The sequence below is a fragment of the Ptychodera flava genome, chromosome 6 (genome assembly GCF_041260155.1).
Source record: "Ptychodera flava strain L36383 chromosome 6, AS_Pfla_20210202, whole genome shotgun sequence".
Taxonomy (NCBI): Eukaryota; Metazoa; Hemichordata; class Enteropneusta; family Ptychoderidae; genus Ptychodera; species Ptychodera flava.
The window spans coordinates 21,293,280-21,317,105 of record NC_091933.1 but is presented as its reverse complement, the minus strand read 5'-3'; the positions used below and the strand labels follow the sequence as shown (position 1 = coordinate 21,317,105).

At 37.2% G+C, this 23,826-nt stretch overlaps 1 protein-coding gene and 1 long non-coding RNA gene across 2 annotated transcripts; both read right to left on the bottom strand.

Moving 5' to 3' along the window:
- Window positions 1-1,240: 1,240 nt before the first annotated feature.
- On the bottom strand, window positions 1,241-3,891 carry LOC139135134 (uncharacterized). The gene is made up of 3 exons (XR_011552936.1): window positions 3,804-3,891; window positions 2,199-2,355; window positions 1,241-1,368 (listed from the first exon to the last, which is right to left on the bottom strand). It is a non-coding gene; the product is annotated as an uncharacterized lncRNA (long non-coding RNA).
- A 1,568-nt stretch (window positions 3,892-5,459) lies between these two features.
- Window positions 5,460-19,773, bottom strand: LOC139135133 (protein shisa-4-like). The gene is made up of 4 exons (XM_070702385.1): window positions 19,634-19,773; window positions 13,344-13,669; window positions 10,011-10,138; window positions 5,460-9,037 (listed from the first exon to the last, which is right to left on the bottom strand). Exons 2-4 carry the CDS (start codon window positions 13,631-13,633, stop codon window positions 8,709-8,711), a joined length of 747 nt encoding a protein of 248 aa, XP_070558486.1. The 5' UTR covers window positions 13,634-13,669; window positions 19,634-19,773; the 3' UTR covers window positions 5,460-8,708.
- Window positions 19,774-23,826: the final 4,053 nt, after the last annotated feature.

Here is a 23,826-nt window from a genome sequence, read left to right as displayed (position 1 = left end):
GAACAAGGCAAGAAAACAGCCTAGACTAAAAGTTACAGTGTCTTGATGATAGGGCTAATTTTAAGTCATCCGCAAGTAGGTTTATTTTACGTCTATTGTTATATATTATTAGCAACCCGAAGGAGTTCTTGAAAGCCGCTGCAGCTTTAAGCTCAAGCATTACATTAAAACCGTTTCTTGAGTATAAAATGTTGTTCGGAGACAAAACAACAAAATGTATTTATCCAACTAAAGAGAGTGATTGTTGCCGTAGAATAGTACGTGGCAATCAAGTATAATACTGTAATATAGCCTCGACAAGTCAGCCTGAACATGTAACCTTACACAATGAATGAGCCAATTCTACTGCTTGCCTGGATACTCCGGTGGTGGGTCGTATGGGTACTGCTGTTGCTGCGGTGGGTATGGCTGGGTGCTGTACTGTTGTGTCGGATAGGTGCCAGCTGGGTTTGGCTGGGTCGTGTACGGCTGAGCCGGGTAGGTTGTAGTTTGGTATCCAGTGGCTGGGCTGCGTTGTGTGTTCACAGTCGTGATTTGGTTCGACCCAACAATAACTGCATAGAGTGGACAAGTCAATGTGTAAACCTGATTAAACATCATACTTTGTCGATGATTTGCTGGCGAACCTGAATACATTTTATGTCAGAGCATATTATTGTAGCCATGCACTCGGAAACTTTTAGAAGTTGCAGATTTAAGAAGTTACAAAGGACCACAGGGCAGATATTGGGGAATGCTAGCTCACTCGGAGAAACTGTCTGAACTGTCCTGGTTGTTGAGTCACTTTTCACAAACCTAACTTTCGCATGGGTCACTATTTACAGAAGCTGATGATGTTCTGTTTCTGGTTCGAGTTAGCCACACAGCTTCCAATCTCTGATTTATACACTGGTATGCCCTCGGCGGGCTGACAACGCAAGCCCAACGAGTAGCGAATCGCCGGCTGCCTATCTTGCCCTATAGCATCCAGTTCGCCTTCCTCATAATTATTGAATCTCATTTGGGACTAACTGGGTGTACGTGTAAGAAGATATACATAACGATGGGTGGTACAGGGATAAACTTTTGAGTCATCAAATGGGTTTCCTGATCAGCAATACACAAATGTAAAAATTGCAAGCCTTTCTAAAACTTTTGAAACTATGGTGATGTTATTAAATTTCCTATATCTACAAGTAAAGTAAACTTCCGCAGCGGGCAGCGTAGTGGTTCGGCTGCAATCACGGTCATATTTTACACTTACCGGTTCGATGTGTAGTCCGTTGCGTTCTGCCAGCTTGCACTGCACAATACACACAAAGACACACTGCGACGATTATTCCGATGATGATGATGAGCGCTACCACAGATCCAACGATGATACCAATTCTGAGAAATTTCAGGGAAAAAACCTTTCACTATAGGAGCCGGCGAACGTGTACATTTGGTCGAGAACCGACCGAATTTTAGAAGACAAGAGGAAATTGTTCCCTTCAGGTCTCATTTTTTTTGTATTTCTAAGCTTTATATTCGAGTCCCATAAGAGAAAAAACATTCGCATTATCTTCATTACTGTCAGAAGTATCACCATAGTAACATTACAATATGATTAATGTTTCAGTGAAAATAACAAGTCATTGATGTGGACCAGTAAGTTGTAAATATTTTCCCCATTTCTCTATGTGTTTAACCTAGCTTGGTTTTTCTCTTGGCAATGAAGAATTCTGTCTTCTGCTCATTCTGGACATAGCTCATAAGTTTTGCAAAGTTAAGCTCCTTTTTTTATTACATCTCACGATATAAATATATCTGTTTGCAACTAGAAGTTGGAAATTGACAATCTTCGGAATCTGTGAGTTTCCAAAGAAAACAGTCTCAGAATACAGCGGAGTCTGGAAACCCAGCCCTCTTCAAATTCCAAGTGTATCACTGAAAATTTTCCAAAATCGACGGACATGGTTACAGTGAAAAAACAAATGAAGGTATTTGTGCTTTTTACGTACGTAAGGTTCACATATACGCGGAAGATTCGTCATTTTGAATGTATTATATACCATTAATCTGTTTGCAGATAAACAAAAATATTCTCGAGATATAGTACATGAGTGAATCATATGCATGTCTAGTGTAATACATTAAATTTCTAAAGTGACCCGAACTAAACCATTTGAGAAGATGCTGCTCTTGGAGCAGACTTTCAAACAATGTAATGAACTCACAAGACAGTTGAGGAGTCTCCTCCTGTATTTGACTCTTCGATTTCTGCACAGCAGTTCCTCCCATTCTCATTTTCACAACACTTGAAATCAATGTCGCATTCAAAACCCTCGTGCCATTTGCCGTCTTTGTCTTCATACCCTTCGCAGCGTTCAGTCGCTGAAAGTCAACAGACGGAAAGTGAGAATATTGGCAATGAGTGTCGCACAGCGAGCGAGTGAGTAAGCGGGTGAGTGAGTGAGTTAACTTTTCAATAAATTGACGTTCCACATTAGAAACGCCGATCTTGAGGACCACGACGCTGTGATATCATGTTGTGAGGGTGGAGGATGATGCAAAAACTAAGACAATCTTTTGCAGAGGAACTTATGCGCAAGAATATTGAAACTACTGTATCATCACGGAGAATAGGACAACTTTGAAGATTTACGTAGTATAAACAAAGTTTCATACACTTGAATATTGCTGACCGCTTCGCACCAGAGCGATAGAAAAAAATGCATCTTTTGTCTGTTTCGGACACTACTCCACTGTCGTTGCAAATACAGGAATGTACAACGTTTTCAATAAACTGAGCAGGCCGACTCCAGTTTCGTTAGGACAAAAAAACTGCCGACGCACTTTCTATGTGATAAAACTTCTGATGGTTTTGTGGATTAGTTAGTGTTCACAAAGAGAAAAAATGGACAAGTTAGTTGTTTATATAAAGAGGGAAATATTGGATGATGCGCAACACTATGGAGACCAACGCCTTAGGACAACATGCGTGACAGTATTTAATATCGGACCAGTTAATCGCTTTTTTCATTTGTGTTTGATTTGTTCCTCGAAATGAGGTAGTACTACCCTTGGAACAACTGTGTAGGTGATAAAAAAGGTGATGACATCAGGAACAAATCTCATCGTGTTTTGCATGATGATGTGTCAAAACGCAGTGAACGATCTTGTTAAATGCACCTACCGTGAGACGCAGTTTTTGCTTTACAGTATTATTTACATCAGGACTGATTTGCATATGTTCCATAGCATTTCCTCTTAGTGAAGCCGCCGCTCGTAATCACCTGACATACCTGTGACTAGCTTATGTAAACAATTGATGTTCGTATACACATTTACACTCATTGGTCGAATACACGGCCCACAAGAACAAATCTGTTTACTGAACATATTTCCCTATAGCTTCCCTTCAGACCGACGACGTATTACTTTTATTTTTCATACATCCTATAACCCAATAATCACACGTACAGCTTGGCGAGATGTGGATGTTGCTCATATATATATATATATATATATATATATATATATATATATATATATATATATATATATATCTCATATATATATATATATATCGTGGATCTATATATAAACTAAAGACTTGTGCAGTATATGTTACTTCGTAGATTGAAAGAATCGGTCGATAGGTAAGCCTTATAACGTACCCATACAGGACGGAATCTTTAAGTGGTAAAGCGAGAATTTTTTTCAGTCCAAATCAAGTGTTCAGTCAACAGTTACAAAGGCACGTGGTTTGATCTTCTCATAACACTAACTTTCCAGATTTCAGTTTAGACTAAAAGGTCCTGGAGCAAGAAAACGCTTACCTGAAGTCACAGTGATCGCCAATGCTAGCGCTAAAAGTATGCGCAATACGTTTCCCCTCGTCGCCATATTGGTTTAAAATATAACTGGTCTGACCTTCGTTCGGTTGGAGTAGTCATAAAACCCCCACAAAGGTGATATAACAGAAGTAGCATGACGTCATTTGATCACCTCGGTAGGACGAGACTTGCCGTCCTCGTATTTTTTTCTCAAGTATATCTGAAGTCGCTTGAAAGCATCAGACACCGAGAGGGTAAACCGAGAACACTGGCAAATGTGAATACGAAATAATAAAGATTTAGGCTCGAATGATACCTCCGCTTTATAAACTCGCTATACTATCTTTATATGACAATCACCAAAGTAGACCTTACTAAGTGTCTCTTCCTCTCGACCAGCAAGCTACATGCTATTTGTTAAGGTTTGGTGACACTTATTAGCGGGGGAGGGGGTATTTTTGTAAAATTTTAGACTGACAGTATCAAAGGACTGGCAGGACAGTGGGTATGATAAAGGACTTTGGACTGTTCAAATTTAATATGAGCTTTTGTCGATTTTACAGCTGACAACTATAGAACGTCAAGGAATGCATATGCACGGGGTGAACATTGAAAATGTTACCGGAGGTTCTAGCTGTTATTCTGTTAGGCTGTTTTGATGTATGAACATTAAATTCTACAACAGTTACTATGACGATGATGATCATGATTACACATGGTTGCGTGGTTGTGGAACGTAGGCGATGTATTTATCTGAAAGTTGTCACAAATTATGATTCCTCTGAAAATTTAGAGAAGATATTAATCATATTCTGAATCATCGTTATCAACAGTTTTTTTTTAATTAGAAGTACCTTTATTTATTATTCACATACGACAGGGGGGGAGGGGGGGGGGGCATATCGCCGCGTATACATGTTGGTGCGTATCTCTGAAGCAGCCTGATAGTAGGATAGGGCTCCCTCTATAGGCTAAGTGACAAGTTTCTATTGGATTTTTGCAATGCCAATCTCGAAGGCAAAGAAAAAGTGACTGATCATTAACATTGGCAAAAGTGATGCAATTTACTTTCTTTAATTTTCTCCCTTTCCTTACCACTTTGATAAAAGACCAGTACTGCATCAATCACTGTTTTTTATCATCATTATTCCTTTCAGCATTTTAGGGAACGAAGGAAAGGCAGCATGGAGTCTAGGAATGTCAATGATGTGGTGCCAGTGTATTGCCTTGTGTGTCAGCCGTTTCTTTGGGCATACTATGGTAATAGTTACATGAAGACAAAGAAAGATTGGAAGTAAAGGGCTGGAATTAGTCACATGGGAAACGACCCTATACAAATATATTTTTTCACTCAGTTGTATATGCTTGCACACTGTGCAATCTAACCAAGATGCTCATGTGTACACAATTGTGGCACATGTGCATACAATTCATTTTGACTCATTGTCAAATGTCTTACCGTTCTCCCAAATGTACATGAAAATCACATGATGGTTTTGAAGTTGTGTAGATACAAGTGCAACAAATGGGAAATTCTTGTGAGTACACATTTTATGATTTTAAATATAATCACAATAATTTGAGGTTGCAGATAATACACATATCCCTTGGAGGTTTTGGATGCCACAATGAAATTGAATGACACAACAACATTGATAATTTACCTTAAAAAGAGGGATTTTTAATGGAAATTGAAACATGCAAGTTACAGTGATTTAGTCCAATTTACCGTAATACATTCAGTGAACAGCCAATGTAAATGAAGATACCGTGTAATGTCAGTTTCTGACAGTCATCGTGATTTGAACCATGATTTGAATATAAGCGTTTGCATTCAAGCTACAAAATAAAACAACAATATTGTAAAATGTGTAAAAATATCACTAGGATACCAACTACATGTATCTGAATGTGTTTACAGTAGAATTATTTGTGCACACACATATATAAGAGAGTGAATACAAAACAGAATATTGAATCTCACGGTTCAAGAAGTTGAAAATTGATGGAGAGGTACAAGAAGACAAGATGAAACAGTGATCAACTATTTCTTTTCCATGGCATATTACAGTAAATAAGTGTCAAAGGAATCTGGGTGTTCACAAGTTTGAAAATCACTGTGCAGAAAGTAACGGCCCATGATTAATAATGGCCTCTAATATAATTTTATAAAATATTACGTGTATGTTACAACAACAACAACTGGATAATATTGTGTTTCTAGATAAAAATTGAGGGGTAAATTCCCCTCCTCCCTAACCCCCCCTACAAAATAAACTACATCGTTATGTACTACTTCTTCAGTAACGTTTTCAAAATGTCTCCTTTTTAAAACAATATAAAAGTTATAGGCACACCATAATAGGACTATAAAGTTACAACTGATGGTATAAGATTAACATGATGGTCACTGTATACTCATAATTTAAATTTCAAAATAGTTACTGAAATTGATTTGAATAATTGTTATGAGTGTCTTAAAGCCCTCAATGATAGTTGTGTGTAGAATAGATCTGTCACATTCATCTCAGTCTTCTAAATTTACATTTATGATAATGAAATGTATTTGAGTTTGTCTTATATTCCTTCTCATTGGTTTCGTATTGCTAATACTTTTTATTTACTACATTATCTCTTGATCTCGGCACAGATATATTTGCCGATCAAGAACAGGTCTTTGAAGACTGCTAATTGGAAGGAAGCCCTTGTTTTGGCACAATCTAAGAATAGTGTTGTCACATTTAAACAGCACTATGTTGACAAAGTTCAAAGGTTGACTGTTCTGCTTCCACATTGCATGGATTTCTTAGTCACTTAAGGGGCTAACAACTGTAACTTCGCGGATATTTTTTCTATAAAATAATTGCTCTTTCTTATTCTGAATTCTGAAGAATATGTATGTTGAAAGTAAGTATTCAGCCTTGCTTACACACTGCATCATGAACAATTATTTTTATCCGTTTACATACAAATTCTAGTTTAGAGAAAATTTCTTTGCTCAATAACAGTACACACAACAGGCTGTGTTGACAAGCTGAACAATGGGCATTTCAACATTGTTTTTTGAGAACAAAACAAGAAACTGTGTTTCACAGACAGGACAAAAAATACTCGTAGAGATAAGCCAAAAGTTACAGCGAAGGGAACTATAATATCAGCCATTCAAAACATAATTATATCCTGCGTTTTCAGGTGTGCGCAGGTAATGTGGCCCAGGTTTTGTCAAAATTTCAGACACTCCAACCTGCCGGTTGGTGATTTCTGATTATTTGAGAGCAAAAAAAATTGAACAAACAAACAAACGAACAAACAAACAAACAAACAGAACAGAATGTGGATTTGTAGTACTGGATCACACAAGATGAAAAACGTGATAAAATGAACTGCACTGAGCAAGCTGTTGCAAAATGATGCACAATTACGGTGTATGTAAATTTGACGATCGATTCAGACGATGCATATTTAAAAGTGACAATAAGTGCATACAGTATGTATGTGTACTGTATGGCAAGATTTCCGTTCATGTTTAAGTGGATAAGTCTTTCAGGAAAAACACAGATTTGAAGTAAATGCAAACATACAAATGTACATGCACATGTTAATGTACAATATTGGAAGATTTCATATTTCAGTGCATATATTTAAACATTCACATAATGACACTGATATGTACGATCATGCCACATACATGTACCAACACCTGATATATACTAATTAAGATACTAGAGAATGTACAATTTAAACACACAAGAAGGGTTCTTTTCGTTAGAAACAGAGAATGAAAATTTTTATGACAACACATTTAAAGTAAGACCTATACTGAACACAATGTTACAACATTGTTGGTTTCGTAAGTGTAGAGTGTTGGTTTCTTGATAACATTTTTTTCAACATGATGAAGCTTTAGAATGAAATGTATATCTCTTTTCCTGCATAATTTCTCTTTCCAAGAGACTTGATATGAACAGCTTCTGTGGGGAAGAAATCAAAGCTGAACCAGCAAAGCTAGAAAACCATAAACCTATTTAAAATCTGCAATATGGTTAGCGACGTATAGGTCATGATACAGGGAAATACAGCGATCTTACAACTGTACACCTAAATCATGGTATAATCAAGACACTTACAAGTGAGGATGCAAACGTATGTAAAAACGTTGACAAAAAGTTATGACGAAAAGCTATCTGATCATTCTCAACACCTTTCACTGGTCTAGCTAACTTTTGATCCGATTGAAAAAATAGGAAACCTCCATTTTCAGAATGCCGGAATGGCAAAATAACTCAGAATACAACGCACTATACAAGCACAACACAAATGGTCAGTGTGCCTAGTGGGAGGTAAATTGATGGACCACTTTCTCAGGAAAGTTCCTTGAAGGGCCAGTAGCTGTATTGATTATCTTTGTTGCTATTTTCGTTTTTTTTTATGTTACACGTAAGTTCTTGTTGTTCTCCCAAAAGCATGTTGAAACGCCTACTATTTAGCTTATCAACACAACCTCTATACATGTAAAATGCACTGTTATTGGATTCTAGTCTGGACCAGGATTCTTTTGTCAATGATCAAAATGCAGTTTACACAGTTACAGAAAGAGTTGACAAGCTGAATACTGTACATCTCACCAAAAGAAGCTGTAGTTGACATTATAGACAGATCTACTGGAAAAATAATTAAAAGTCACATTCTGACTCAAGAGTTTTACAAATTTCATGAAATACACAGAAATCTCCAGAACTTCCTACACTTACGCAGGGGCTTTCATAAATGTTTCATTTTGTACGTCAGTTGAATTGTAAGTTAAGTTCGTAGTGTCAACATGGCTTAGGGAGCAATTGTACCAGCTAGGTCATCAGCTTACAAGAATTAACTGACACTTGTATCTGAATAACATTCCACTGATTTGGCTTATACCTCACTTGGCTTGGTTGGTGGATATGCTGGGTTGCTGTCAGGTGCTGGAGGGGCGTATGCCGGCTGTGGTGGATACTGCTGAGCTTGACCGTATGGTGGAGCTGGGTACTGTGAAGGTGGCTGCTGGCCCGGGTACTGCGGAGGAGGCTGCTGGCCGGGGTACTGCGGTGGTGGTGGATACTGAGTTGGTTGCTGTGATGGTGGAGGGTACTGGTACGGTTGCTGCTGTGGCTGTGGATACGCCTGGTTTGTGTACTGCTGACTTGGGTAGGAGCCTGCTGGAGTTGTCATTGTTGTCATCTGGGCAGCCCCTGTGGTGACAGCTGGAGAGAAGAAAGGGATGCAAACAGGGAAAGTGATTTCAAAATCTTGACAGGCTAGGAAGGGGAAGGTTATGGTTCAACCAGCCTTCTTCCCAGAGCAATTATAGAGTGGTGGCCACCACTTTAATTTTTGGTAAACAATAGAAACTCATTACCATAACAATTACATTTATTGTTATGTAAATTAGCCACCACTCCACCAGAAATCCTGGGGAGAACACTGCAGTTCAATCCTAGAGAGAAAGATATGCATGCAGCCTCATACACTACATTCCTGTTACATGATCTTGAAAATTTTAATTCTGTGTTTTTATTAAGGTGCTAGCCCATCAAAATTGACAAACTTCAACTTTTGCTCAAACTTTGATTTCCTCATGGAAACTTTCAACCATTCGCTTTCAAAATCAAGAATACATCCGTGGTCACTGTGCAAATTTGGTACTAATGAAAGAAAGTACCCAAAATTTTTCAATATTAGAAATTCAAACTACTCCGTGAACTTCAAAATGAGGCCTCACACAAGAAGTAGACCAAAACTGATTGTAAAAGGTTGAGAGTCTTAATAGCTGTCTCTAAGGCGCATGTACTCCAATTGAGCAAATCCTATCAGGGTTCCATATGAAAGTCATGTTAGTGAGAGAAGATCGAGCAATTTATCTATTTATTAACTATCTATCTATCGTGTCAATCGTTTATTTACTAATTTTGATATGACCCCTTAGAATCTATCCATCTATCTCTCTATATAAAATGCTATCAGCAGAACACACACACAAACATACACACACACACACACACACACACACATAAGCAGACCTTTATTACAAGTCCTTGATTGATTTCTATGATATATATTATACTATAATAGATATATTTTTACTATAATATATAAATGTGTGTGTGTGTGTGAGTGTTGGTTTGTGTGCGTGTGTGTATATATTCACACATATGAGCCAGCCAGCTTTGTACTTACTAGTTTGCTGCTGTCGCCGACGTCGACTTTGATTCAAGGCACAGCCAGCACAAACACAGCAACATATAACAACACATATGATGATGAGAAAAATCACTCCAATTGATACACCAACAATTATGTAGATCCTTAGGAAAATTGAAAAAGAAATCAAGTCATTCATTTTGCAATACGAAATGTCAGTTACAACTGTTTAGGTGAAAAAATTTGACTTTACAGCCACGTACATTACTAGCTTATCCACGAGTGATAATAGCATTACACCAATGTTTTAACCCTTTGAGTGTTGTCATTTTTCCCACCAAAATATTAGTGCAACGTTTTACCAATTTGTATGAAGTTTTTTCAAAATTTTTGGATTATTTTGGAGTAAATGGACATAACGTTTTATTGGCTAAGGTTTTTCTATCAAAATTTTTCATCAAAATTAGTTTTTATCAAAATTTTGGCAATCCAAAATCTGAAAAAATTGATTAAGGTACATCAAGGGCATTTGGTTGCCTTTGACTTTGGCACTCAAAGGGTAATCTGATCCTGTGTGCGTGCTATATCCTGAGTTATGTTCTCTGACAAAAAAAACTTATGCGCAGGTATAGGGCTGACAAAATATGAAATTTCAAGAAATTAATTGACTCGAGTTCTGAAATGTTTGTCGCTAGAGGGCGCTCTACTGATTGCTTTAGTCATATTTGTTGCGAACATTTTGTTATACCCATTTTAGAGTTCTTCAGACCTTGGGTCTGAACAGTTATTAACTCCCTCGGTCTGTATTGCGGTGAAATATAAGACGGCTTCTGTAGCCTGTCAGAGTTATTCTACAACCTGAAGTGAGTGTAACTGATCAAATAAAATGTTTAGTATACAGGTACGGAATTCTCAGAGTGCACTCTGTGAAAATTTGCAAGGCAATGAGTTTTGTGCAGTTTATATATTTGGACAACAATAACACATCAGTACTTATACGACATTGTGCGTGATGTTTAATTGTGATTGCTTTTCCACATATTGCGATGTGTGTAAATCATTTTGAAATACTATGTTGTATTTCGTTGTATCAGTAACCGGTCGTATGTAAGGAGAACTGACCAAGAAACCTCTGTTGGTTAAATGCTGCAAGACTTGTCAAGAGTTGAGGTTATCATATGAGACAAGCATTGACATGTGGTACAATCAGCAACATTGTAACCCACTGACCTTAGCACATCAATTGACATTTGACTGGTTTCTATAACCGCACACTTGAATCTAGGTCATATTCAACAAAGTACTTATGGCCGTTTCTGAAGCTCTCCCAGACTAGAACGCAGGTTTCATAAATTCAGATACACATGTACTTATTGTGATGTGTTGTTGCTGACAGGATTTGAGAATTTTAATCAATCCACAATGACAACTAAATGTGATACGGCTGTATATATGGCTCGTACACAGCATTGACTCATCATCTTGCTGATTTGCATGTACACATGAAAGAAAGTATTGCTCTAATGTAAGAATATTGTTGAAACTTTCACAATAGTCATGGTAAACAGAGTTCTGTCTAAAAATTAAAAAAATGAATCAGTGTAAACAGGATCAAGTATTTCTTTCATTTCCTGATAAAAATACTGACTCGACAATTTCTGTTTTAAGATACAGTACAGATGTGCGTGTGACTTGAAATCTTCACTATACCTAGCCGTTTGTGTCATTACTTCATATATATAGAGAGGTCAAACGTAGAGGAATGTTTTTTAGAAATTTCAGCTGGAAAGGAAATATTTCAGTATTTCAATCTACTCAACTGTCTGTTGCTTTGAAGGGCACTCACTGTTGAAAAGTTTGCATGGAGAAATGTACCATTCATACAAAAGAATAGAAGGATGAGGTCTATTTGTATAATTTCATTGCAATGAATTTTCAAAAGTAGGTCAGAAACACCAATTCCTGGTGTTTTTTATCTGTTCTATTCACTTCTACAACTTGCGCAATTACCGATCCAAATACTAATATTTCGCTGCGTGACATGTGGTTTCAGTAATGTCTCTGTGTCATGATGTATCAACCTTTTTTTTAAAGTTACATTCTTACTCATTGTTACTTGTTTATCGTAATTTCATAGTCAAACCTTACTACCTGATCATCATTAGTGTTATTAAAGTTACTTCACACAGTTACGACTTTCTGACAATTGAACACTATGATTTTATTTGCCTTTCTCTCCTGGCCAATTACTCTAATATATTTAATGTTTTGATGTGTGACATTGATTATAGCATTGCTGTTACAATTGCATTTTGATTTCACCCTTCTCAGTTTTCTTTGCATTGCTGTATGTAGTATTTTACTGTAGTTTCAATTCTGAAAATCACTTTTGGCGACTTGCCCTTGAAATAAATCAGTTGACAACATAACAATTATAAAATAAATAGATAAATAAAAAACTAAGTTTAAAGATTAAGTACGATGAATTACGTCAAAATTAAAGAGTATTGTCATTTTCGTGGAACTTTGCACAAACATTCTTAGAAATTTGAGTGCAAAAATGAAATAAAAATGGAGGTCACTGCACTCGTTTCCATGGAAATGGAAGTTAAAGTGGCATCTTTAGAAATAAATAAAAATGAGATAATTCACTTTATCTAAAGAAATCAATTATAAAAAGCTTAGCAAATTAGATAACTTTAATAAATACCAAACCTTGAGATGCATATCTATCAAAAGTATAATTTTTATGTTTTCAAAAAATTTTTACATTGGTATCGACTACAAAATTACTGATATCAAAATTTTATCACAACATAATTTTTGAACTTTCTCCTTGTCGCTTGGAATGATGTCATTTTGACCGAACTTTGCCGATGAAATCTTGACAATATACTGATCAGTTTGCCCTATTAATAAAAGAGTGTCACCACTCTACTTTTTGAAATATCTCCTGGCAAATGTGTAACCTGCGCCATGTAAAGGGAAGAGGAACATTAATTTTTCGCTCATATTTGATAAAAATCAGCTTCCTTGGGGTCAAAATAGTACAAGGTCATAAGTCACATTTACTTCTAAGACATTGGGTCAAAAAATTGGGTAAAAGCACAATTTCAACAATAACTGGTGATGCAAAATACGTACGCTACAACATGACCCATCTATGGCAAGCTGGAGTTAAATCGGTGCAGAAACATTCTAAAACGCATACGCGTCCGAAATCATTGTACTCAACCTTAATTAGCTAAACAAGCATACAAATACATCAATAAAATAAATACAATGGGTGAATGAATAAATATTACAGACAAGGAAGTAAATAAATAGATAAATAAATGAATACAACTGTCTTAGCGGAATCACACTTACAGGTCTACACTGAAGTCCGAGAAATCACTAAAAAAGTCATCAGTGTACTGGTCATCAGATGCACAGCATGACTTGTTTTCCGAGTTACCACAGCAGTAGACATTGGTAATGTCGTACTCACTCCCGCAGAAGAACGAATCGTGCCAATCGCCTTTAGCATCAAAATAGCTGGTGCAGAATCCCTGTTCAACGTAGTTGTCGTCCGAGTCACAGCAGTACTTGTACAGCCAGTTGCCGCAGCAGTAGATGTTTGGGCTCTCATCGCAGTTAAAACCAGCTTGGTATGTCATATCTGTCGTAATAACTGAAACAATAGTCTGACCATGCTAATAAATGAAGGAACAAACAGAATCAATCAGTACATCAATGTTTGATAAATTATTACACCTAGTTTACGGAATGGAATATGGAGAGCAGCTGGTCTTAAACTAAAAAAGAAGTTAGGCTTGAGTTATATTCTCCAGCTGTGTAATGTTGGTATTCCATATTTTCTGACAGTAAATGATGAAATCATTGATGTACCGGGATACAGAATAGTAAATAAAACAAGACATTGTAAATGACATGGTCTATGATTGTTTAATAAATTTGGAAACCATGGACAGAAATCATGGTGAAGATATTGGTCGAAGCATATCCGGAAACTGGCTGAGAAAGCATTGACCTTGTATAGATGTGCATGTGCACTATTAATTGATGTACCAAGTATGAATGGAATTAGTTTAGCTAAATTTGTTTGGTAATATATGTTGGTATGACGGCCATATTGGATTTATGTAAATAGGAAATCTTGGATGATATATCCAAAAGTATTGCCTACACCAAACAATGCGATTAATAATCACTCTACTTGCATAACATGTAAATTTGCTCACTTCATTAATTAGACATCTTTTAACAGTGACAATTTACATTATTGCCAGTTATGCACTGTTTCACCTCTTAGATTTTAAGGGGTCACTGCACCCAACACAGTGTATTTTGCTCTGAAATAACTTTTTTGCAAATATTCATTCAATTTTAATGAATTTGTTAACCCAAGATTAGAATATTGGTTGGGTTCACCTATTAGCTTGTCAACCAGTTGTAAGATGCGTGATAAAGAAATATTAATTTATGCAAATGTATGCAAATCACCCGATTTCCTGGCTTCTTTTTCCTCCCAATTTCAAAATTTCAAAAGAATTTAACTCCATTTTGGCAGCGTCAAATTTTCTGAAATTTTCACAGTATGTTCTTTAAATGATATATAACAAAACAACTATTTTGTTGAGTGATACTTTCACCACTGAGATCTGACTGGCGGTACAAATATATCATCACTTGCTTCATATCTTTTCATTGTGGTATATCCCATTCACCTATCTCACAGGTTCTGCAACGAACCACAGCAGCCTTAATAGCTCCTGTTGAAAGCATATCATCTTGACTCTTTAGTTGTCTGTGGTCAACAGAAGGGTTTTGGTTTTTCTACTAAAAAATTAATGACCCATTCAGAGGAAGATGTGGTGGACAAACAGGAAGAGGAAGACATTCATTATGATGATAATGATGACTATCATAATACTAGTAATTGTCATCATGACCATCATGGTGATTAAAATGGTGATTGTCTTTATTCTAATGAGAGTTCAATTATGAGAAAGACATTTTAAAAGCACAACCATTAGGCGTCACACACCATTCATTAGTAACTTAACATTTTCATTGACTGGATTTACTTAAAACATACCTAAAATCATAAAAAAAAAATTCTTTCAAAAATTTTACTACCATGGAACATTGATGGATACACCATGTATGAGAAAATGACCAAACTATTGACAGTGGATGTCAAAACAAGTCATTGAGAATGACATAGTCCCCACTTGTAATAGGAATATTAGTCTTGATGGGGCAGGGAAATGTGGTCATTGAGAAGTATCACTGGAGTATATATGTTAAGATCTATGGGCACATAGGTTTATGTCATTTTTCCCAATTTATAACAAGAGGCATGTCTAAGTTATGGTTCTAAATCGGGAAAAAAGATCAGACCTCTAGCTGTATTGGCCAGCCAAGAAATACATATGTGCATAATAAATGAGGTACAAGATGTGACATCTTAAGGTCTAATATCCTATCAAAATTGAAGCGTATAGAACTTGTGGTTACTGAGTTATGCATATATATGTATAATCAAGGTCAAAGGTCATCAAGGTCACGTGACATTTTGAAAAAAAAATTGTATTGCTAATTAATCCCTATATGCCAAAATTCAGACCTCCAGCTCTATTGGCTTGCCCAGAATTAGATATGTGCATAATTAATGAGGTAAAGTGTGTGTTGTCATAAGGTCTCCGGTCCTACTAATATAAAGGATATAGCACTTGTAGTTACTATTTATTGACATAAACATATATTTTAGGATAAAAGGTTATTGAGCTACATGACATTTTGTCAAAAAAATTGTATTGCTAAGTTATCCCTATATACCAAAAATCAGACCTCTAGCTCTATTGGCTCGCTCAAAATTAGATATGTGCATAATTAATGAGGTACAATATATGGCGTCATAAGGTGTCCCATCATACCATATATGAAAGGTTTAGCACTTGTGGTTACTGAGTTATGGACAAATATGTATATTTGAGGTCAAAGGTCATTGAGGTCACATGACATTTTGTCAAAAAAATTGTATTGCTAAGTTATCCCTATATACCAAAAATCAGACCTCTAGCTCTATTGGCTCGCTCAAAATTAGATATGTGCATAATTAATGAGGTACAATATGTGGCATCATAAGGTGTCCCATCATACCAAATATGAAGGGTGTAGCACTTGTGGTTACTGAGTTATGGACAAATATGTACATTTGAGGTCAAAGGTCACCACAGTCACATGACATTTTGTCAAAGTGTCTGAGATATCTGCGTGAACGGATGGACTCATGGATGGACTCACGGGTGGACATGTCCCAATCTATAAGCCCCCTGGACTTTATTTGAATATGAATATGAATATGATGAGAAACTAAATTTTTATTTTTCTTGGCCTTATACATGGGCGTCTATGGAGAGCTGCCTTATACATGGGAGTCTATGGAGTGTAAACTAAAAAGTCCTCTTAACACAGCCAAATTTGATCGCATTGTGAAACAAATCGACGTGCATCTGTATGAGGTAGGGTACTATTCTTTTGCAAAGTTTGAAAGAAATTGACCCGGGCATCTCTGAGATATCTGCGTGAACGGAAGGACGGACGGACGGACGGACGCACAGACGCATGCAAGGGCATGACCAAACCTACAAGTCCCCCCGGACGGTGTCCGTGAGGACTAACAATCCACACTACCAATGCACATGAATTTTCATAAATAATTTAAACTTAAAGGAAATATAATAATCAGTAATACATTGAAACTCCATTCTTTATCTGCTACATTTCTGATTTGCTGGAAAGTGTCAATGGAAGCTGTTTTAGCCGTATTGTATTCAGGAGACTTTTTTGTAAACTATGCAAATTAAGCCTGGAGACAGCAGAATTTTGTAGAAAATTAGCATGCAAATTAGGTCCCCTATTTTGGACATGTAATTGATAATTCTTAAAGCTTTAACAATGCACCAAGAAAAGTTTGTTTATACAAGTGTACAGCATTTATGCTTTAGCAATAAAGGGAATATTGACCTGATATATGCAAATTAGGTTCATTTCATGACATTTCTTGTTCTAGAGTTTTTAGAGTTTTAACATATAGCTTGTTGAACCCTCCCAAATTGTATATGGCAAAGCAAAAAGTCACTTGCATTCAGTTTATTGGGCCAAACTGTGAGAACTACAGTTGTTTTACATGAAAGGTACAGCTAATTTGAATATATGTAAATTTAACCTATTGGCACTACTAAGATTTTCCTAGACTTTAAATATGTCACTAGCGGGACGTTTCTGAACTTGAAGGTCAAGGTACACAAAGAAATAATTTCTGTTGCAAATAATCCTAGGTTAAATCCTAAATTGGCTGGACTTAAAGAGGCACTCCCACTTGGTAACATTTTTAAAACACATTTTTTTAATGCCAACGGTCGATATTTGACGTGGCGACTCCGCGCGGATCGCGAGATATCGATAAAAATATGTCATTTCCCGAGCGTATTTTTCACATCCCGAAGTTTTACGATCGTTTCTGGTTATGACCCGAAATCCCCCAAAAGTGTGTTGTTGTGCTGATTGACGATATTCTACGGAGTCCAAAAACGTTCGAATGACGCAATTAATTTACCTCCTACTGCAATGACTTTATACATCATTATCAATGCCTTTACCTCTGGTAATTCTTTTTAAAACTTCTCCTTAGTTTTTGTCGTTTTCATTATTCTCAATCAGTTGTATTAAATTTTTAAAAAATACCACATAGATATCAGTTTTTACGCGTAAAATATTAGTTACCTCTGATGACTACATTTTGTCGTCTGCCACACAGTTACGCGTGGTTCGATACATAGCGGCCGCCGCGTGTGGTATGCACGCATACCACGCGGCGGCCACTATGCATACTATGTATCAACCGCACCTATCTGTACTAGTCACCTATGCAAATTCTGGTGGAATCAGCAAACTTTGTTTTTCGTGGGTTTTTTTTGCCGAGTCAGTAGGACTCGGCTTTCTCCCATGGGACATGACCGCTCACCGACGAGAGTGAGCGGTCACGCGTACTCCATAGCTTAGTTGACAATGGCCCCAGTGCCGAACGTTCTATGTTCGGAAGCTGAATTCAGGTGGGCCACCGGAATTAAAACTTTAACTTTTTTGAGGACGTGTTTTTATCGATATCTCGCGATCCGCGCGCAGTCGCCATGTCGAATATCGACCGTTGGCATTAAAAAAATGTGTTTGAAAAATGTTACCAAGTGGGAATGCCTCTTTAATATATTTCAGACAAAAGCTGACTTGAAATGGCAAATTAATATTGAAATGCTACGCATTTTAAAAGAAAATATATGAAAGTGAGGCAGAAAAAAGTTTTCCTGGAAAGCTTAGGAAGTGAATTCTTCCAAAGATATAAAGTTTGCCAGATGTATGCTAATTTTATGAGGTAGTGCCAAACAATTTCCTTGTCATATGCTCAGCACATAGAATTTCAGGCCAATAGCAATAGCAACCGTTTGTTTCTTATCTTATCACATCATTATAAATGATGAACATAAATAAATTCTGGGAGAAAATGAGCGTTTTCAGGTTTACAGTTGTTCTATTTACGCCTACAGACTGAGTTACGATTACGGGGGGAGAGAGAGAAGGCGCGGGCCACATACGAATTGACCTCACTCTGAGTGCGTGGGACACAAAACAAATCAACAGGCAAATCGACGACGGCTAGTTGGCGGGCCCTGAATACTGTTAAATAGCATTCCGGCCCACGTTGTTTTGATTTGCTCCATTGCGAGGTCACGTCCCCCAAACGATAGTGTTGCAGGCTTGTTTGACCTTGACGCAATGATTGGAGGGCGCGGTTATCTGTGGTACCACAGGCGCTCCTTAGCTGGGTAGTCTGCTAAATAGATCGATTTTCGGCTCGATCTATAGATCCGGTAGTCGATATGCCCGCCACTGCAACCTAGAGTATTTAAGTTGCAGTGGCGGGCATATTGACTACGGGATCGATAGACCGAGCTGAAAATCGATCGATTTAGCAGACTACCCACCTAAGGAGCGCCTGTGGGTCATGCCACCGCTGCATGCACTGTAGATGGAAATGGGCCTCGCACAGTTTTGCGCTAGAGAACGTTTTATGCCGTGGAGTCTAGTTACTTGAATATTGCGAAAATGCGCTGATGATGTAGCTGTAAACGCGTTTACATGTAAATGATCATAAGCGTAAGCAAAGGGTGTGGCGGATGTCGTACACATGCCATGGATGTGTCATCTTTTATACGCTGACATCGACGCATGCTCAGCTAGCTAATTAAGGAATTTGGGACATAGATGCGATAGAAACAATTTGTTTTGAGCGAACGATCGATGATCAATTGAACGTACTTTACATACTCTATAGTTTGAATCTCAAAAAGGCGGAAATGTCGAAATCGTAGCTGTCACTGAAGCAAGTATTGCGCAGGGCAGTAATGGGTTCCGTTCATCACTGACGATGTACTACTCGTAAAGCAGCAGTATCGTATGTCCTTGTACGTGGTGAGAGTATCGAACAACATGTACCTAGCCGCCCGCCACTTTGATACTGTTTTGCTGCCCCCGTTTTGTTCCCTGCGCTTGGTATACACCTTCTCGTACGTGAAATCGGTCGTTTCCCTTACCTTGACAGGCAGCGACTGACAAAAAAAGTACCACAACGTTGCTGAGTTTCACTCTTACCGACGCCATCTTGATTACATGCAACGAATGTCATCTATATAGGGAGTAGAGCGTAAACGCGAACGTATCCGAAGAGGTCAACCAGGGTCAAAGTCGTGTCGATATGATGTCGCAACAACTGGCTCTTGGCTGATGTAAAATGAATGTAACGATTTGAACACACCCAGTCTAAGCAATTTAGGATAGCATTTGTTTTAATAAACACATCTAGATTTTTCACTAATAAGCTTATGTAATTTTTACCGATTCCATCGGTTTTGGAAAGTGTAGGCCCTAGGCCTAAATTCATTTTATATAGCCCGACCGGTCACACACGTGGAACTGTTCTTGTGTCGCATTAACACCTTGGCCACATATTTTTTGTTGTTTCTTTTTTAAAGTTTGCTTTTCGTTTTGTTTTTAAAAGGTTAAAAATGTATTGGGGAGAAGAAGGCGCTCAAAGGCATTAGGAGGCAGCAAGAGATCAGAATGTCACATCTCGAACAGCAATTTTGGAGAAAAAAACCTGTCCAATTTTGATTTCCTCTGCAATCTGACAGTAAGCTCAACAAATGCTATAAATATGTTCTTTTTTCAAAGACAAAGACAAAAGGCTCTGTTTATTTAAAGATAAAGATAAAAATGTAGAGTACTTATTGGGGAAGGAGTGGGCCGGTATGAGGTTTTACCCGTCTATCAGACAATTTTGATGCCCTACGATGCAATCTGAGAAAAGGCAACTGTTGAAAATATGTCCCATTTTCACAGATACGGACAAAATCTGGAGTGTACAAGCTGGCGTTCCCTCTTTATATATGACACTCTGTTATGGAGAAAAAAAATTACGCAATTGTGAGTTACCTTCTGGTGCAATCTGATACAAGTACAGGTGCTGAGAAACATATTCTATTTAACCAACGAAAGCCAAGGACAGAAATATACTTGGGGGGTACGCGAATGGGTGTTCCCCTCTCGTTTGGCGATGATAACTTTTTTATTCGGTTTTGATGCCCTTTGATGCAAGCTTTAAAGATAAATGCTGGCATATATCTTACATTCAGTTTTAAAAGACAACAGAAGAACGAGTTTTCAAGCAAATCACTTGGGGTTTTTTGTATATGTGATTAAATCGTGATACGCATTATGAAAAATAACAATCGAGACAACTGATTTCAAAATTACTGTTTCGGTGAAATGTAATAAAAGGGAAAAATCTGTACTGGTAGGTTTTCCAGAACAGTGGTTTTTGGTTGATGTCACTGTTAAAACACAGATAACAGTAGAGTGGCGATTCTGATATGTTACATGTAAAACAAACCACTGTTTTCGATGATGTAAACCAGGTAAACGACAGTTAGGCCTAAGTAGCTTGGGTGCAGTTTTGAGGGACTATCACAAACCGACTGTAATTAGCCAAACCAATGTTTTTATCCCATATCAGGGTTACAGCATTATAACAACAGCAGTCAGGAGTTTAATATGAAGTCTAGAATTTACACAGAGTAAATCACATACGGCGAAAGCGCACAAAGCAAATCCCATTTATTCCCTTTACCTTCTGATTTTAATGCGTACCCAAGAACGCATAGCTACCGTTCTGCTACTCGTATTTCAAACACAAATTGTCCCTATTAACACTTTCTGAAAAGCAGAAGTAGTAAAAACGATTTATATCCACAGTCACTGTGTATTCGGCACATCCTACATCAGAATGTGACCGCTGACCACTCGCCATCTTTTGATCTTATCTCCATATTATGACCCACGTGACCCGGCCACACATAATTACATGTGGCAAAATATTATATTGTCCATCGCTTACGAAAGAAAAGCATATCAATCTATTACATTCAATCTTTTACATATGGTTTAAAACTTACGGCTCGAGCTGCTCCAGTTGACCTAACATGACCTAACAATTCAATAAAAGATTGCTGCGTTGTCGTCGGTCCCGAACATCCGACATAAGCTTATGTGTTCCGCTCTATATCTAGTGATTATCTATGACGTCATCATATTTTCTTGCAATCCCTACAACCGTGTAATTTCGTTGGCTCCAACAAAACCAGTGATGTCACTCCAAAAATTCGAATATGCAGCTGCAGATTTAATCAAAATTTAAACATTAATGAGGTCAGCTCCAGGAAAATTTAACGTACATTTCAAAGTAATAGCACAATCATTTCAAAGGAAATTTTAATTGGCTTTAATATAGAAAAAGATGTGGAAAAAACATTCTCAAATATCATATATACATAAGCTAATGCAAATTCCATGCTGATTTTGAAATCTGAATCAGAGAGACATTTTGAATGATAATGTGAAAAGACAGTGAAAGAAATTTACTTTGCAAACCGCTCTACCGGATATGTTTGAACAAATCAAAGATCGATGTCTGGAGACTTATAACCCAAATAAGGGAGCTTTCATTTATTACTAGAGGGGTGGGCCAGATAAGAGGAAATCGGAGCATATCCGTAGTTTGAAATGTTGTCCTCCTCAATTCCTTTTTTTTCACATATACCCCCCTTTTAACAAACTTGTTGAACATAACCCTCCCTTATACTCAATTTTTCTGTGGCCTTTGAAAATCTTTCGATTTTGATACAGATATGTCGTGCGTAGAATTACATGACTCTAAGTTCTTGCAGATATTAACTTATTTGATGGACTTCTTATGTCTTATGTCTAGGAGACATCAGATAATCAAACTAACATTGTTTAGATTAGATGACTAGACAGAAAGAAGACACTTATGTGCCACCATCGGTCAGAATGGTGATTCCAAAATCAGTAAAGATGCTGTCGCTGTCAGAAGCAAACCGTCTCCTTCCCTTGTATAAGCTGAATTTGATTGACTGACATGCTTTAAATTAAACTTATCCTCAAAGAAATTGCTTTGTGAACTGAGAGATCACATTTTAAAGCAAATTGATGGCGCCAATGATAAAACATTTAATGAGAGCTGGGGTACTACCTTTGAGCTAGTCCACTGAAGTGATGATTCTCGGACTAACATTGTCACACAAAGAGAATCAAAAGCTCACAAAACATTTATTGCAACTTTATATATCATATATTTGAACTATTGAAATTTGCAAATATTTATTCTCATCAAGTCATTCATATATATGTGATATATTTATATAAATTTTGTTTTAAAATTTTAAATAATATATATTTTTAAACAAATATATATTTCAAATACTTCAGGCATTTGTTAAATTCACACATTGTTTTGATTGTTTATTCTTTTGAGGCTGGCAGAGATTCCGTTGCAATAGTTTTTTTCTTGTATCAACTGCAGATTTGTGTAAAAGTCAACGACAGTTTAATCATAGACAGTAGTCTCAATTCTACTGTCTGAGGTCGTACTCAGAGAGATCGACGCAACATGCAAGACGGCGGCGAATTTTAAGGACAACTTCGCTCAAAGACGCTAAACCGTCGTTTTCCAGTCTAAAATATAATCTGTCGACCTTTTCTTTAGCATATATGACATCACTTGTGACCAGGAAGCAAGACTATTGCAAAATATCTATGAGACAGGGGAAAATTCACTGCCTATGCGACCGTTTCTGTGCACATCGATATCTGCTGTGGAAACTTTCCGCGTTTTCTATGGGCCGGAGTTGTAGCACACAAAGCAAACACGATCAACAGAAAAAGCCGGCACATATACATAGTAGATTTTCCCGTGGTAGTTTGCAGAGCAGTGGTACTTACGTCACATCTGATTGAATGCGTTGTATGTGTTATTCAGTCAATTAATTCAATTCTTATTCAATGTTACACTTATTCATTTGTCTTTCTAGGCTTCTCTGTAATAAAATGTTTACGGGATATACAGATTATGCCTGGAGTGGCTGAAATGGGGATGTGCAATTGTCTCTACCTTCCAAGTCTGATTTGATATTTTCCAGCATAAGTTGGCAAAGTGTTCCTTTTCCCCCAACATTCTACTCAAAGAATTCTGGTCAACTTAAAAACACTTAACACTTGGGATGTCGCTTCACTGGGCAATAATACAGTCGTATGATCCGTCATTGCACTTTAGAATATATGGTAGTGTTATTGCCTACAAATCAAAAATAGTTTGCATTTACATACTGCTTTAGCCATACATGTTACCATGCACCTGTTACTTGGGTCTATG